The 11,813-nt window shown below is 36.3% G+C and overlaps 1 protein-coding gene across 1 annotated transcript; it reads left to right on the forward strand.

The window, feature by feature from the left end:
- The first annotated feature begins 520 nt into the window (after positions 1–520).
- Positions 521–10,942, forward strand: LOC111342453 (serine/threonine-protein kinase 26). The gene is made up of 12 exons (XM_022949537.2): positions 521–821; positions 1,047–1,126; positions 2,521–2,671; positions 3,338–3,394; positions 5,372–5,480; positions 5,631–5,788; positions 6,514–6,699; positions 7,165–7,313; positions 7,569–7,710; positions 8,995–9,072; positions 9,644–9,780; positions 10,096–10,942. Exons 1-12 carry the CDS (start codon positions 801–803, stop codon positions 10,097–10,099), a joined length of 1,272 nt encoding a protein of 423 aa, XP_022805272.1. The 5' UTR covers positions 521–800; the 3' UTR covers positions 10,100–10,942.
- Positions 10,943–11,813: the final 871 nt, after the last annotated feature.

Below are 11,813 nucleotides of genomic sequence, written 5' to 3' on the forward strand. Positions count from 1 at the left end.
TAAATAACTGTGAAATGATTTATAGATAGAAACAATGAATAGGACGATATTCCACAAAATGACGGTTGAAAATTAAAACCACAAAATGTACAGAGAAAAATTTCCCCCCTCAGCCAAGAAAGCTACTACTGTTATAATCTTACAAAGTTTCATCTGGGTAGGACGGTAAAGTTCCAGCAGAGAAAATTTAAGGTTTTTAAAGATTCCTCAGAAAAAAAGTTATCGAACAATGTCTCATTCCTAGTTCCCTTGCATATTTGCTAGCGCACTGATCGTGAAAAAAAAGTCAAATTCTCTCCCGAGATAGTTCTAATTACTAGTTCTCTAAGCTGGAACGTGGCCAGAAGGATTTCCTGAGAAAAGGGTTGATACTTCATTTCCTAAAGTGCTTTTCTTTGCCCGTAGCCTACACCATCGCTAAGTAGTGTGGAGATAAGTACTTCTTTTATGTGGGGCCATTTGAGGTGGGGCTAATTGCGAATTACTTCCGTCACGTGACATGCCCTTATTTGTATACTGGTTCTCAGCCGAGCGCGATACTACGGTAGAGTGGAGGTCTTCGCTATGGAGGGAAGTGATACTGTACTCGGGGCTTTCTTGGTGAAATGCCTCTGGAAAATGTACAATTTTATTTAGAAACATAGTATATAGTTATCTTTGAATGCATTATGATGGTTTGGCCCTTCCGACATACTCGAATTTAGCCACGAAGGCGGCATTAGTACAAGGCTAAGAAAGTCAACAGACTATCTGAAGGACATTTTACATGAATTGTTCCGGTAACGGCAATCGCTTTCTTCATGGCAGCACATAATAACGTGGTAAGAATTGTATTTCTTTAGTACCATGGAATTTCCTTTTACCTATTGTCATCGTATGTTCATCCAGGAGCAATTGGACCTTAACTTCGTAAGCTCGTATTAACATTGGACGGGAATTCCCGGTATACACTCACATTTTAATTTGTCAATTAGAAAGTTGCTACACACACCTTTCCTTGAATAGCGTTATTGTGTGATTAAAAAGTTAATTCATTGCAATTTTAGGGCATGAAGGCAGACCCAGAACTACTCTTTTCGAAACTTGAAAGAATTGGCAAAGGCTCGTTCGGTGAAGTGTATAAAGGGTAAGTTGAAATTTCGTTTAATTTATATGTGTAGCTTCGACCGTAGTTTCCTTCCTTGTGGATAATTTATTTTGATGAGATCTTATAGCACAGTGAAAATGATACCAACCATGTGCTGCAAGGTTTTATATTTCCGTAGTACAACAAAATTGTATTTGCACAGAGGGTCAGTCAATTGTGGTCTGAAGATACCGTATCTTTCCAACATGTTAACCATAATGTAAATAGTGATTTTTTTTTTTTTTTGCATGATAATTTTCCATAACTAACTTTCCTACATTTTCGCTTTCTTCGAAATTGTCGTCAGAAGAAAAATTAGAAACAAATGGTTGCTTCTAGCTAAGTGAAATATCTAGAGTAATACTGTGTCTAGGAACGTATTTGGTGAAGCTGATATTAACATGTAGCCTTTACAGCTTTTAATACAGTGTGATTTATAAAATCCGTTTGAAAGTTACATGGGCTAGCGAAAGAAGCAAATCGATGTCATGGAATGTGAAAACGGCACACTTAGCTTGTCTTTGCATTTATTAAAATTTTCCCAAAGTTACTTTTTTTGGTGCTTCACTTTCCACATCACCGAGTTTTTTTTTCAGTTTTTTCTATCTCAAAGAGGTACAATAGTGTATGATAAGTGGATTGATTCGTTTTCTGAGTGTCAGTGAGAGTTCACTCCATGTGAAGTAATATTTTCATGAAAATCTTGTGTGCCTTTTGTGTAAATTGTTGGAGTTACCTAGACTTGTGGTTGTATCTCATAACTTACCATTACTGCTGGATCACAAGAGTATGATCAAGCCAGTTTATGATTGATGGCCACTCAAACTACATGCTAATCATTCCAAATAAGGAAACAGTGAAACCAAACAAATACTAAGTCTTAAGTAAAACATGTTGTTTGTTAGAAAATCTTGTAAATTCAATGGGGTCAGGTTCATAATCAGTCATTTGGCAGGGAGTGAATTGAACATTACCTATAACTTCCTATAGCACTTTGCTTATGCCAGATAGATGTGTAAATGTGAAAGCTGAACATATCTTCAGCAGTAACAGTGTTATGCTTTATTTTAAGCATGACAAGTAAAATAAATTTTTCAACACTAGAGCAATCCTTTTCTTGTTGAATGAAAAGTTTTGGTGATAATAAGAGGTACTACTGCTGATTGTAAATTTTACTGGATACCCCTCTGAAAAGGGAACATTGCATTCGTTTTGGAAACTGCTTGTATCTGGGTTTATTTCAATGCTAATTTTACCATGTACTTTGTCACAATCTGAATATTTGGACCAAGGCTGGTTGGAAAATTCCATATTGAATGCAGATTTTAAAATGTAACATAATTTGTCCAACCAGACTGTTTTTCTTACTTTTTTGCTTTGTTCTGGTTTGACAGCATAGACACTAGAACAAATGGAACTGTTGCCATAAAAATTATTGACTTAGAAGAAGCAGAAGATGAAATTGAAGACATCCAGCAAGAAATTACAGTGCTGTCTCAGTGTGACAGTGCTTTTGTCACAAAATACCATGGTTCATATCTTAAGGTATATTTTTTTGTCTTTTGTTGAAGGTTAACTTTGTGTGATATAAAATTTTGCTTTGATTTGATGATTCCAAAATAGTAACAAGGGGTACAGCTGTAGTCCATATTTAGGAAGGTTGCTGAAAAAAAAGTGAAAAAGAGCAGACCAAAATATTCTAATTGCTTAGAGGGCAATACTACTCCATTCCCATGACACATGACCATCTACACGGCTGTCTGAAATTAAGACCCATTGGTTGCCATTGCAACTAGTTGAGACTGAGTATGGGAAACAAGTATTCTAATTCTAGTTGCTAGCAGTTGACTAGTTTTTTATCATCTCATGTTTTAAACCAAGCTCTTCAGAAAGTGCAGTCAAAATAAAAATCATACCCATGGCTTTTTCTTACAATAGTCAGGCCATTGTGCTAAAATAAAAATTAAAAAAAAAAAAATGAAAAATCGTTTAGATTAAGGAGAACACTGCCATTTTGATACTGATCATTCAAAACAGGACTGTGACACAGCATTAGACAATAGTGTTATAAGGCTATTCATGTTTAAGCCACAGCATGGTTATTCTTCCAAAGATGATTCCAAAATCTGAAACATCTGTCTCTGATGGTCAGGAGCACAGGGGGTTGGCTAACTCAAGTATAGTTATTTCAGCGTGTCTTTTTGTCACTAGGGAACAAAGCTATGGATTATTATGGAGTATCTCGGTGGAGGATCAGCTTTAGATTTGGTGAGGAAGTTACACTTTAAGAGTTCCTTCTACTTCTTCAGTCTATACTCCATACATGCTTACAAATGTCTTATGGCAAAAATGTATCATAATGTTTAATAGTAAATGTATCCAGGGAACAACACCCATGAGTTCATGATAGATGAAAACAGTTTTTCATTTCTGATTTACTGTAAACTGTGCATGATACTTCTTACATTGTAGTGCATCACATCCATGTGATATGATTTAATCCTTTCACCTTAAGCAATATTTTCACCCACCACCCCAGCCTCCCTTCCTTGCAGGCAGATGACATGTGCTTGATGAGAAAATTTAGTCCTTGTAGCATTGAAGGGGTTAACCTTTATTTATTTTTGTATGGGATCCTCCTGTAGTCTTGCAGCCTGCAATTTGCTTTAAATCCAAAATTGACATGATTGATATTGGTTCGCCATGTATACATCAAAATTGATTGTGCTGATGCCCTGATAAACTTACTAAACTAATCAAAAATCATGAGGTGCAACATAGTGATTTTACAGCAAAGCTTTGATCATTTTTGACATTATCTCTCTAAAATAATAATTTAGAGAATGGGAATTAGGTCGATTCTTTTCCACTTAAAATTTGGGAACCTGCCTAATGCAAGAATTTGCACTGCTTTTTCTCCCAACTAGCTGCCAATATTTACATCTGAAAATTGCAAGTAGCTCTTAATACTTATAGTTCTAGTCTTTTTGACAACATGCAGCACATTAAGCTTCTAATTTTAACAGCACTAACCCCACCTGTATGAAGGTTTTGAAGAAATATGTAGGTATTTGCTCATTCAACTTTCTGTCAATAGCTATTTTTTGCACACTTCTCAGAATTCCCAGATTTGTTAGATTACAAGTTTTTAGGTACCCTGCAACCCTTCTCAGTTAACCCTATCTGACTGTTAATTCTCCCTTCTAGCTGTTACACATTTCCTTGTAAATTTGTTATGAGAATTTAGTGTTAGATCAAGAGAACAACTTCTGCCTGATGAGTTAGAGTATACTCATTACCTGTTTGCTAGATAATGTACAGGTATAGACCACTTTCATAAATGGCTGCCAGATTAATATTCTTTTGTTTAAATTTAAATTAGCCCTTCTGGCCTCGCTTGAGATAATGTATTCTTTTGAATTTTGTACTGGAGAACTAGGCCAGAAGGGCTAATTTAAATTTAAACAAAAGAATATTAATCTGGCAGCCATTTATGAAAGTGGTCTATACCTGTACATTATCTAGCAAACAGGTAATGAGTATACTCTAACTCATCAGGCAGAAGTTGTTCTCTTGATCTAACACCAAATTCTCATAACAAATTTACAAGGAAATGTGTAACAGCTAGAAGGGAGAATTAACAGTCAGATAGGGTTAACTGAGAAAGGTTGCAGGGTACCTAAAAACTTGTAATCTAACAAATCTGGGAATTCTGAGAAGTGTGCAAAAAATAGCTATTGACAGAAAGTTGAATGAGCAAATACCTACATATTTCTTCAAAACCTTCATACAGGTGGGGTTAGTGCTGTTAAAATTAGAAGCTTAATGTGCTGCATGTTGTCAAAAAGACTAGAACTATAAGTATTAAGAGCTACTTGCAATTTTCAGATGTAAATATTGGCAGCTAGTTGGGAGAAAAAGCAGTGCAAATTCTTGCATTAGGCAGGTTCCCAAATTTTAAGTGGAAAAGAATCGACCTAATTCCCATTCTCTAAATTATTATTTTAGAGAGATAATGTCAAAAATGATCAAAGCTCTGCTGTAAAATCACTATGTCTATGGATATCATTGGGAGAAGTTTCATGTTAATCACCTCTGGGAGTTTAAGGGTAAATTCTCTTTCCTCTTGTTAAGACCTTGCTCTTATGTTTAGGTATTTTCTTGGAATTATATGGTGTATTTTGCAATTTTATTTGTGCAGCTGTGTAAAAAAAAAAATCCTTGCTCTGATTTGTTTACCATTAGATGAAAGCTGGGACATTTGAAGAATTTTATATTGCAACTATCATTCGTGAGGTTCTCAAAGGCCTTGATTATCTCCATTGTGAAAAGAAGTTACATAGAGATATAAAAGGTATGTCAGGATTATCCAGTTTCATGTACAGTACTTGTTTTCAGAGTGGATCTTTTCTCTTCCACTCAATGCATTGCTAGGTTTTATGCAGCTGTCATCATTCATTCTTTGATATTTGTCTGAAAGGTTGTTCATTTCTTGTTTACTCAGCGGCTAATGTGTTGATGTCAGATACTGGTGATGTTAAGCTAGCAGACTTTGGTGTAGCTGGACAGCTCACAGACACATTAAACAAAAGAAATACATTTGTTGGAACACCATTCTGGATGGCTCCAGAAGTGATCAAACAATCTGCTTATGACTCAAAGGTATATGATTGCTTTCTTTTGTGTTTATCACGACTTCAGTACTTAGGAGCCACTAATCTTAGAAAGAGAGTTGGCCAACATTTGCAAAATTTCATGATTCATTTTATTTTCCTAAAGGACTCTTTGGTTGATATTCAGAGAAAGCAAAGTGCAATAGAACTTTTGATATAATTTTTGTAAAAGGTTCATCAAAGGTGTCCTTTAGGAAACATAAAAGGAATTATGAAATTTTTCAAATGTTGGTGGATTCTCAATATATATGGTCAGTGGCTCTTAAACTTTATTTACTCAGTTGTTCCATGCTTAAGATGTGTCTTAAGTTGGACAGTTGTACCCACATGTCAACTCCATAGTTTTATGCACATCTAAAATAGACCTGGTTTTTTTCACAATTTGTTACTAGTCAACTCATGAATTTGCTAGCACATTTTAAACAATTACACTTCCAGTGAATCAACTGTTTTACTCCCAGATCTGATTGTTGATTCCTCCCTCTAGCTGCTACACATTTCCATATAAATTAGTTACAAGAATTTGGTGTAAGATCAATTTTGAGTATTTGCCAGATGTATGAATATGTTTGGAGAAGTTACATGTACACGTTAGTCACTTAATGTACAAAGATGATCTTTGATGAGCTGGTCTGATTTGTAGGCACGCGATCTACATGGAAAGATCTCAATAAAGGATTTCTGGTAGTTATTTTCTTCATTGTCTTTTCACAGGCTGATATCTGGTCTTTGGGAATTACTGCAATTGAACTTGCCAAAGGGGAACCTCCCAATTCAGATCTTCATCCCATGAGAGTTTTATTTTTAATACCAAAGAACAATCCTCCAGAACTGACTGGAAATTTCAGCAAAGCATTTAAGGAGTTTGTGGCCATGTGTCTAAATAAAGATCCCAGCGATGTGAGTTCATGAGGATCACTAGAAAGAGAAATTGAAAAATAATTTTTAACCATTTGATTCCCTTACCACAAAGGTTTTTCCATGTACATGTAGGCTGGTTACCTAAAGTGTATGGTAGTCAGGGGCTCACGAAGCCTGTTATGGTCATCTTTAAGGATAATTGTTTTGTAACAGAGTACTGCTCTATACATAATCTGCAATGAGATACTACATGTTCATAAAAATTAGTTAAGGTTATCTTTAAGTATATTTCATAGATGTCCTGGACAGTTTTCTAGTGTCTGCAGTACTGTACTGTTAAAGGAAGAAAAGATATCAAAATACTGTACTTACTGAGTACCTATGTGTAAGTTGAAATGATGAATGAATAATCAATTAATGTACTCCGTACTGGGCAAGTTAACGTCACATGAAACATCTGCTATTTACCGGAGAAGTTATCTCTAAGCATTTATTTGTCCACAGAGACCTACAGCAAAAGAACTTCTAAAGCACAGATGGATTCGAACTGCAAAGAAAAATTCATACCTGGTAGAATTAATAGAAAGGTATAAAAACTGGAAACAGAAATGCAGAGATGATGACGATAGTAGCTCAGGAGAGGAAAATGAAGAGTGAGTCATTTTTCTTTCACTTAATTTGTCAACTTTTTATCTTTGTTTGTCATTAAAAAGAATATATTTACGTTGTGGTATTTTGAATTAAGTAATTTCAGGTAGATAGCATACTATGTGCTGTTCTTTAGGCTGAAAAGTTACCATTAACTTCTTTTTAAAATAGTGCCTCAAAAATATAGTCAAAAGAAAACTGTGAAAAAATGGTCGTTAGAGGTAGCAATTTTTGATTGGTACACTGGTCATCTTTTACAGAGATGGAAACAGTTCTGTGGGAACCTCCAGATGGATTTTCCCTCCTGAGAAAAATCCTTTTGTTGGAGGAGAAGGTGAATCATCATTCAGTCATGAAAATGATACCGCAGCAGCACAGTTGAATAACACAGATGCTTCTGATGTAAGTTCTCTCCTCCTTCTCTGTTGTGTCATGCTATGTGTACTCATGACATTTCACTGAAGTCTTAAAAATTTTATCAGGTAATAGCCTCACTCAGGGTTCGTATGGGTCCTGGAAAATCTCGAAAAAGTCCTGGAATTTTATTTTGATATTTTCTAGGACTGGAAAGTCCTGGAAAGTGATTATAAGAAATGCATGTATATTGTAAGGAGAACTGATTCGGAAATCTTGTGCATGAAAGTGGTTAAGGTGAAATTTGGAGTCCTGGAAAAAAATCAATCTGTTTCCTGAAAAAGACTTTGAAATTTGTTTCGGAATAAGGGTACAAACCTTAGAAAAAAACCAACAAACAAACAAACAAAAAAAAAAAAAAACCTACCACAGCAAAGTTAAACAAGTAAAAATCCACCTCGACCTCTCCAACCTTCAAAGATTTTTATTTAACAGAAAAAAGTAAACTCTTAACACCTTTTCATTTCACCTAATTTTACTTCTGTTGAAACTTATTTTAGGGGTAAGGTCAGTCAAAATTGATTCAGATATGTTGGGGTCGGACTGGGTTACATGCCTTGTACATGCAGGGCGTAAAATTGGGTTCTGTCCTCGTGTACCAGTTCACAAGAGCCAATACAAAAGACCAAACAATACACAATAGCTAACTAATAACTCCTAAACAAAGAAAGAATAATGGTAATTCCCTTGTGAACCGGTACACCAGGACAACCTAAAATTGCACCTAATACAGGCGCCAATGCGACTAAATTTTTAACTTTGGCGACCAAATCCTGAAAATTAGTCGCTAAATTGGCGACTAGAATTTCTAATCACACCTTAGCTAGAGATCTAGTGATTGTTGAAGATTTGTAAAGATAAATATGCAGCAAAGTTCCTCGTTAAGCTCGTTTCCAAAACGCAGCACATGCGCGATGTCGAACGCCGTAAATCTATCGTCACTAGACGCCATATTGGATTTAGGTAACCTAGAAAGTTGTATATGATCCATTCTAGTGCCCTCTTTGTAGCTCGTGCTAATTTAGCGGGCTCATCTTTGATGTTTGTATGACTGTATCTCTGATATGATAATCTATCTAGTACAGTGACAGGGTAAAAATGTTTTTGTGTGGGTGTGTGTGTCATAATTGCCACCAACTTTTTGGAATTGGCTACCACTTTAAAATATTTAGGAGCCAAGTAGCTACCGGAAAAAAAAAGTTAATTTTACGCCCTGTACATGTCGTTTTTGTGGTACAAGTATTGAACTTACTTTCGTGTTTCAACATGTAGGTACCAAAAGACAAAAGTAAAGGAGAAAAACCTCCATCTAAATATTTATCAACCGTTTTGTTACCAACACTGACCAAGGTATGTGTATATAACCAACTTTACAGTTAAACCGTTTTAGTCGGGTTTTGAGCTTTCTTGCAGCTGAAAAAAGAAACGTCAAGAAAATTATTTTTCCTTTTTTTGTCCTAAACGTTTGTATTGACCGAACGCCTAACTACATTTGCTGGGATTGGACAAAATCATTTTTGTGCGTTATTTGTGCGCTTTGCTTCTGCGCAATTATGAAAAGTTATCTCAAACTTTTTTTATGTTTAGTAATAACAAGCGATTACTTGATTTTTCTTGTGCAATTTGGAAAATTTAGGACTTGTAGTTATTTCTGTAAGACTACAAAATGCAGTCACCCTATGGGCTCGTGGAATTTTGGTTTGGTCCTTCAAAAACTATAAGTGCTCATTTTTTCCCAATTGCATTCGAGATCATATGATTTACTGTATACACGTAAATTCACAAACTTACAACCCCGCTCTTGTCTTAAACACGGAGTTTTGATGTGGAATTACATGCAATAACCCTGTCAACTCTATGCTATTCATTTTGAGAGTAGCGAGATCTGAGTGACAATGTACGTGTTATTTTCTTGCTGCAGCTAAATACAAGTCAAGGTGGCCAGGGACGATCAGTAGAGCATCTTATGGATGCATGTAAATCAATAGAGGCGACCTGCCCTGGCTTTAGCGACAACTTTGTAGAAAAGATTGTAGAGAAAGTAAAACGATCTAAAAGGTCAGTTCCAGGTTTGATATTCTACAAGTCTGACAGAATTATCAAGGTTCATGTGACCTGAAATACCCAGTGGCATCCCTGTAAAGTTTATCGAACAGTCTTGATGAATCAGATTTTTTACGAACCAGAATCGACTCTGATGATGACTTCCGTCCGGGTCTTGAAAGGAAGGAGGGCGGCAGAAAGGCTTATTAGTTATTAGAAAGAGAAGGGTGGGAATGAGGGAAGCTTATTGGAAAGTTGATGCTCCACCCGGGAGGTGGTCAGCATTTTGAGAGTTTATCGTAAGTGACTTAAAGTCTCGTTATTCTACAGGTGATAACAAGATCAAAAGCAACAACGCAAGGGACCGCTCCGCAGAAGTCGCGCGATCACTTCATTAGCTTTAAATTATTCCTTGTTAAAAGATAACATAACTTTTTATCACAGAACATTTTAAAAAGAGAAATTGTACAGTTTAGCGTATCACTTTGCAGTTTTTTGTTTTCATAATGTCGCGTAAAAGTAATCAAACAATCCTAAATAGAATTTAACTCGTTTTGTAAAAAGTTAATCAGCAATCAAAGAATGCAAAGAAATACTAGATCACAATATTCTAGGCGTCCTTTGCCTACATTTCAGCTTTAGAGCGAACAAAAACATTTCTTTGCTTCGCATTTTGTATTCTCTCTCCTTTGTGTCATTGACTTGATTCTGTTTTTGCTCACGAAAAAGCTTCGAATATATGTGCAGTCTCTCACAATCGTCAGTCCAGGGATTGAAACCTTTGTAAAGGTTTTCTTCAAAGCATTGCTATTTTGTTCTCATATCATTCAGACACCATCAGGTTACGTAGAACATTCAAAATGTACGTTGAATCCTTGCGTTAGGCAACAGCTCAAGACCCTTGCGTGTCTGTTGCGCCACGCAACAACTCAAGACCCTTGCGTGTCTGTTTAAAAGCGAAGGTAGCGTGATCACCGATAATAGCTGTAGTTCACTTGGGTGTATACTTCCCGTCAATGTGACATTATAAAAGAGAATTGGGAAGGACTGCAAGAGATCAGAAGACGGGGAAGTAGTAAAGTTAATGAGGGTTAATATTTGCAGAACACTGGTAGTGTTTGCAACACTTCTGTTTATAATTCTTGATCGTCAGTAATAAAACTTCATATCTCTGCGAGTTTCTGCTACTGGGCTAAACCTTGTTGCGTTGAGCGCGTTAGCTTTTGCCGCAATTCTTTGAACATAGCACATTGTTCAGAAATCGTGAATACCATTTCCTGCAACTGACCCCTCCTACATTCCCAAACTGCTGGGTTGTCTGTTTCCATATGTGATACGATGTTAAACTGCGGATTGCGTTGTGTGAAGTATGCGCAATGAAGCAAAACACTGTCCGATGGTATGACGGTAAAGCTTCGCTGTCTTCGTCTGAAACGTCACTTGGGTGCAAAATTCTGAGTATAGCATGATTCAGTCTTCCTCGATCCAGTTTTTCCGCAATGCAGTGCAACTGCTGTAGAGGTGTCACTGTTTGAATGACTTCTGAACCGTAGAATATAATGTGCTAAACCTCAGTCGATTTTCCTCTGCAGTGAAATAGACTGTGCCTAGAACACCCACGCATTCCCTTCCCCCATAAATATCCAATTAAAGATAGAGAAGGTGCAGATCTGTTTGGACGTGGTTGTTGTTGCCACGTTAAAAGTTGTCACAAGGGCGTGGTTCAACTGACAGTAGCTTTAATTCACATAAATGGATGAGACTTCATGAAGAAAATTTGTAAGCCTACTCCGATTCAAAATAGACAGTGTGGGTGGTTCTTCAACTTTGTCTCCTTACATCCTCTTTCAAAGAAACAGTAGCAACCGTAAACAATTAACAGAGTTTGACATGTCCATGGACCCCACTTGGAACTTTGTTTTTATGGTATCAGTTGTATTCTTTTCATGAATTACTGCCTAAATTTCCTTAAGTGTTCTACAAATCCTCATTTATTTTAAATCCCACAAGTCTCTGAAAAGAAAAAAACCCTGAAAAAAACCAGATTT

The sequence above is a fragment of the Stylophora pistillata genome, chromosome 7, assembly GCF_964205215.1.
Source record: "Stylophora pistillata chromosome 7, jaStyPist1.2, whole genome shotgun sequence".
NCBI classification, from domain to species: Eukaryota; Metazoa; Cnidaria; class Anthozoa; order Scleractinia; family Pocilloporidae; genus Stylophora; species Stylophora pistillata.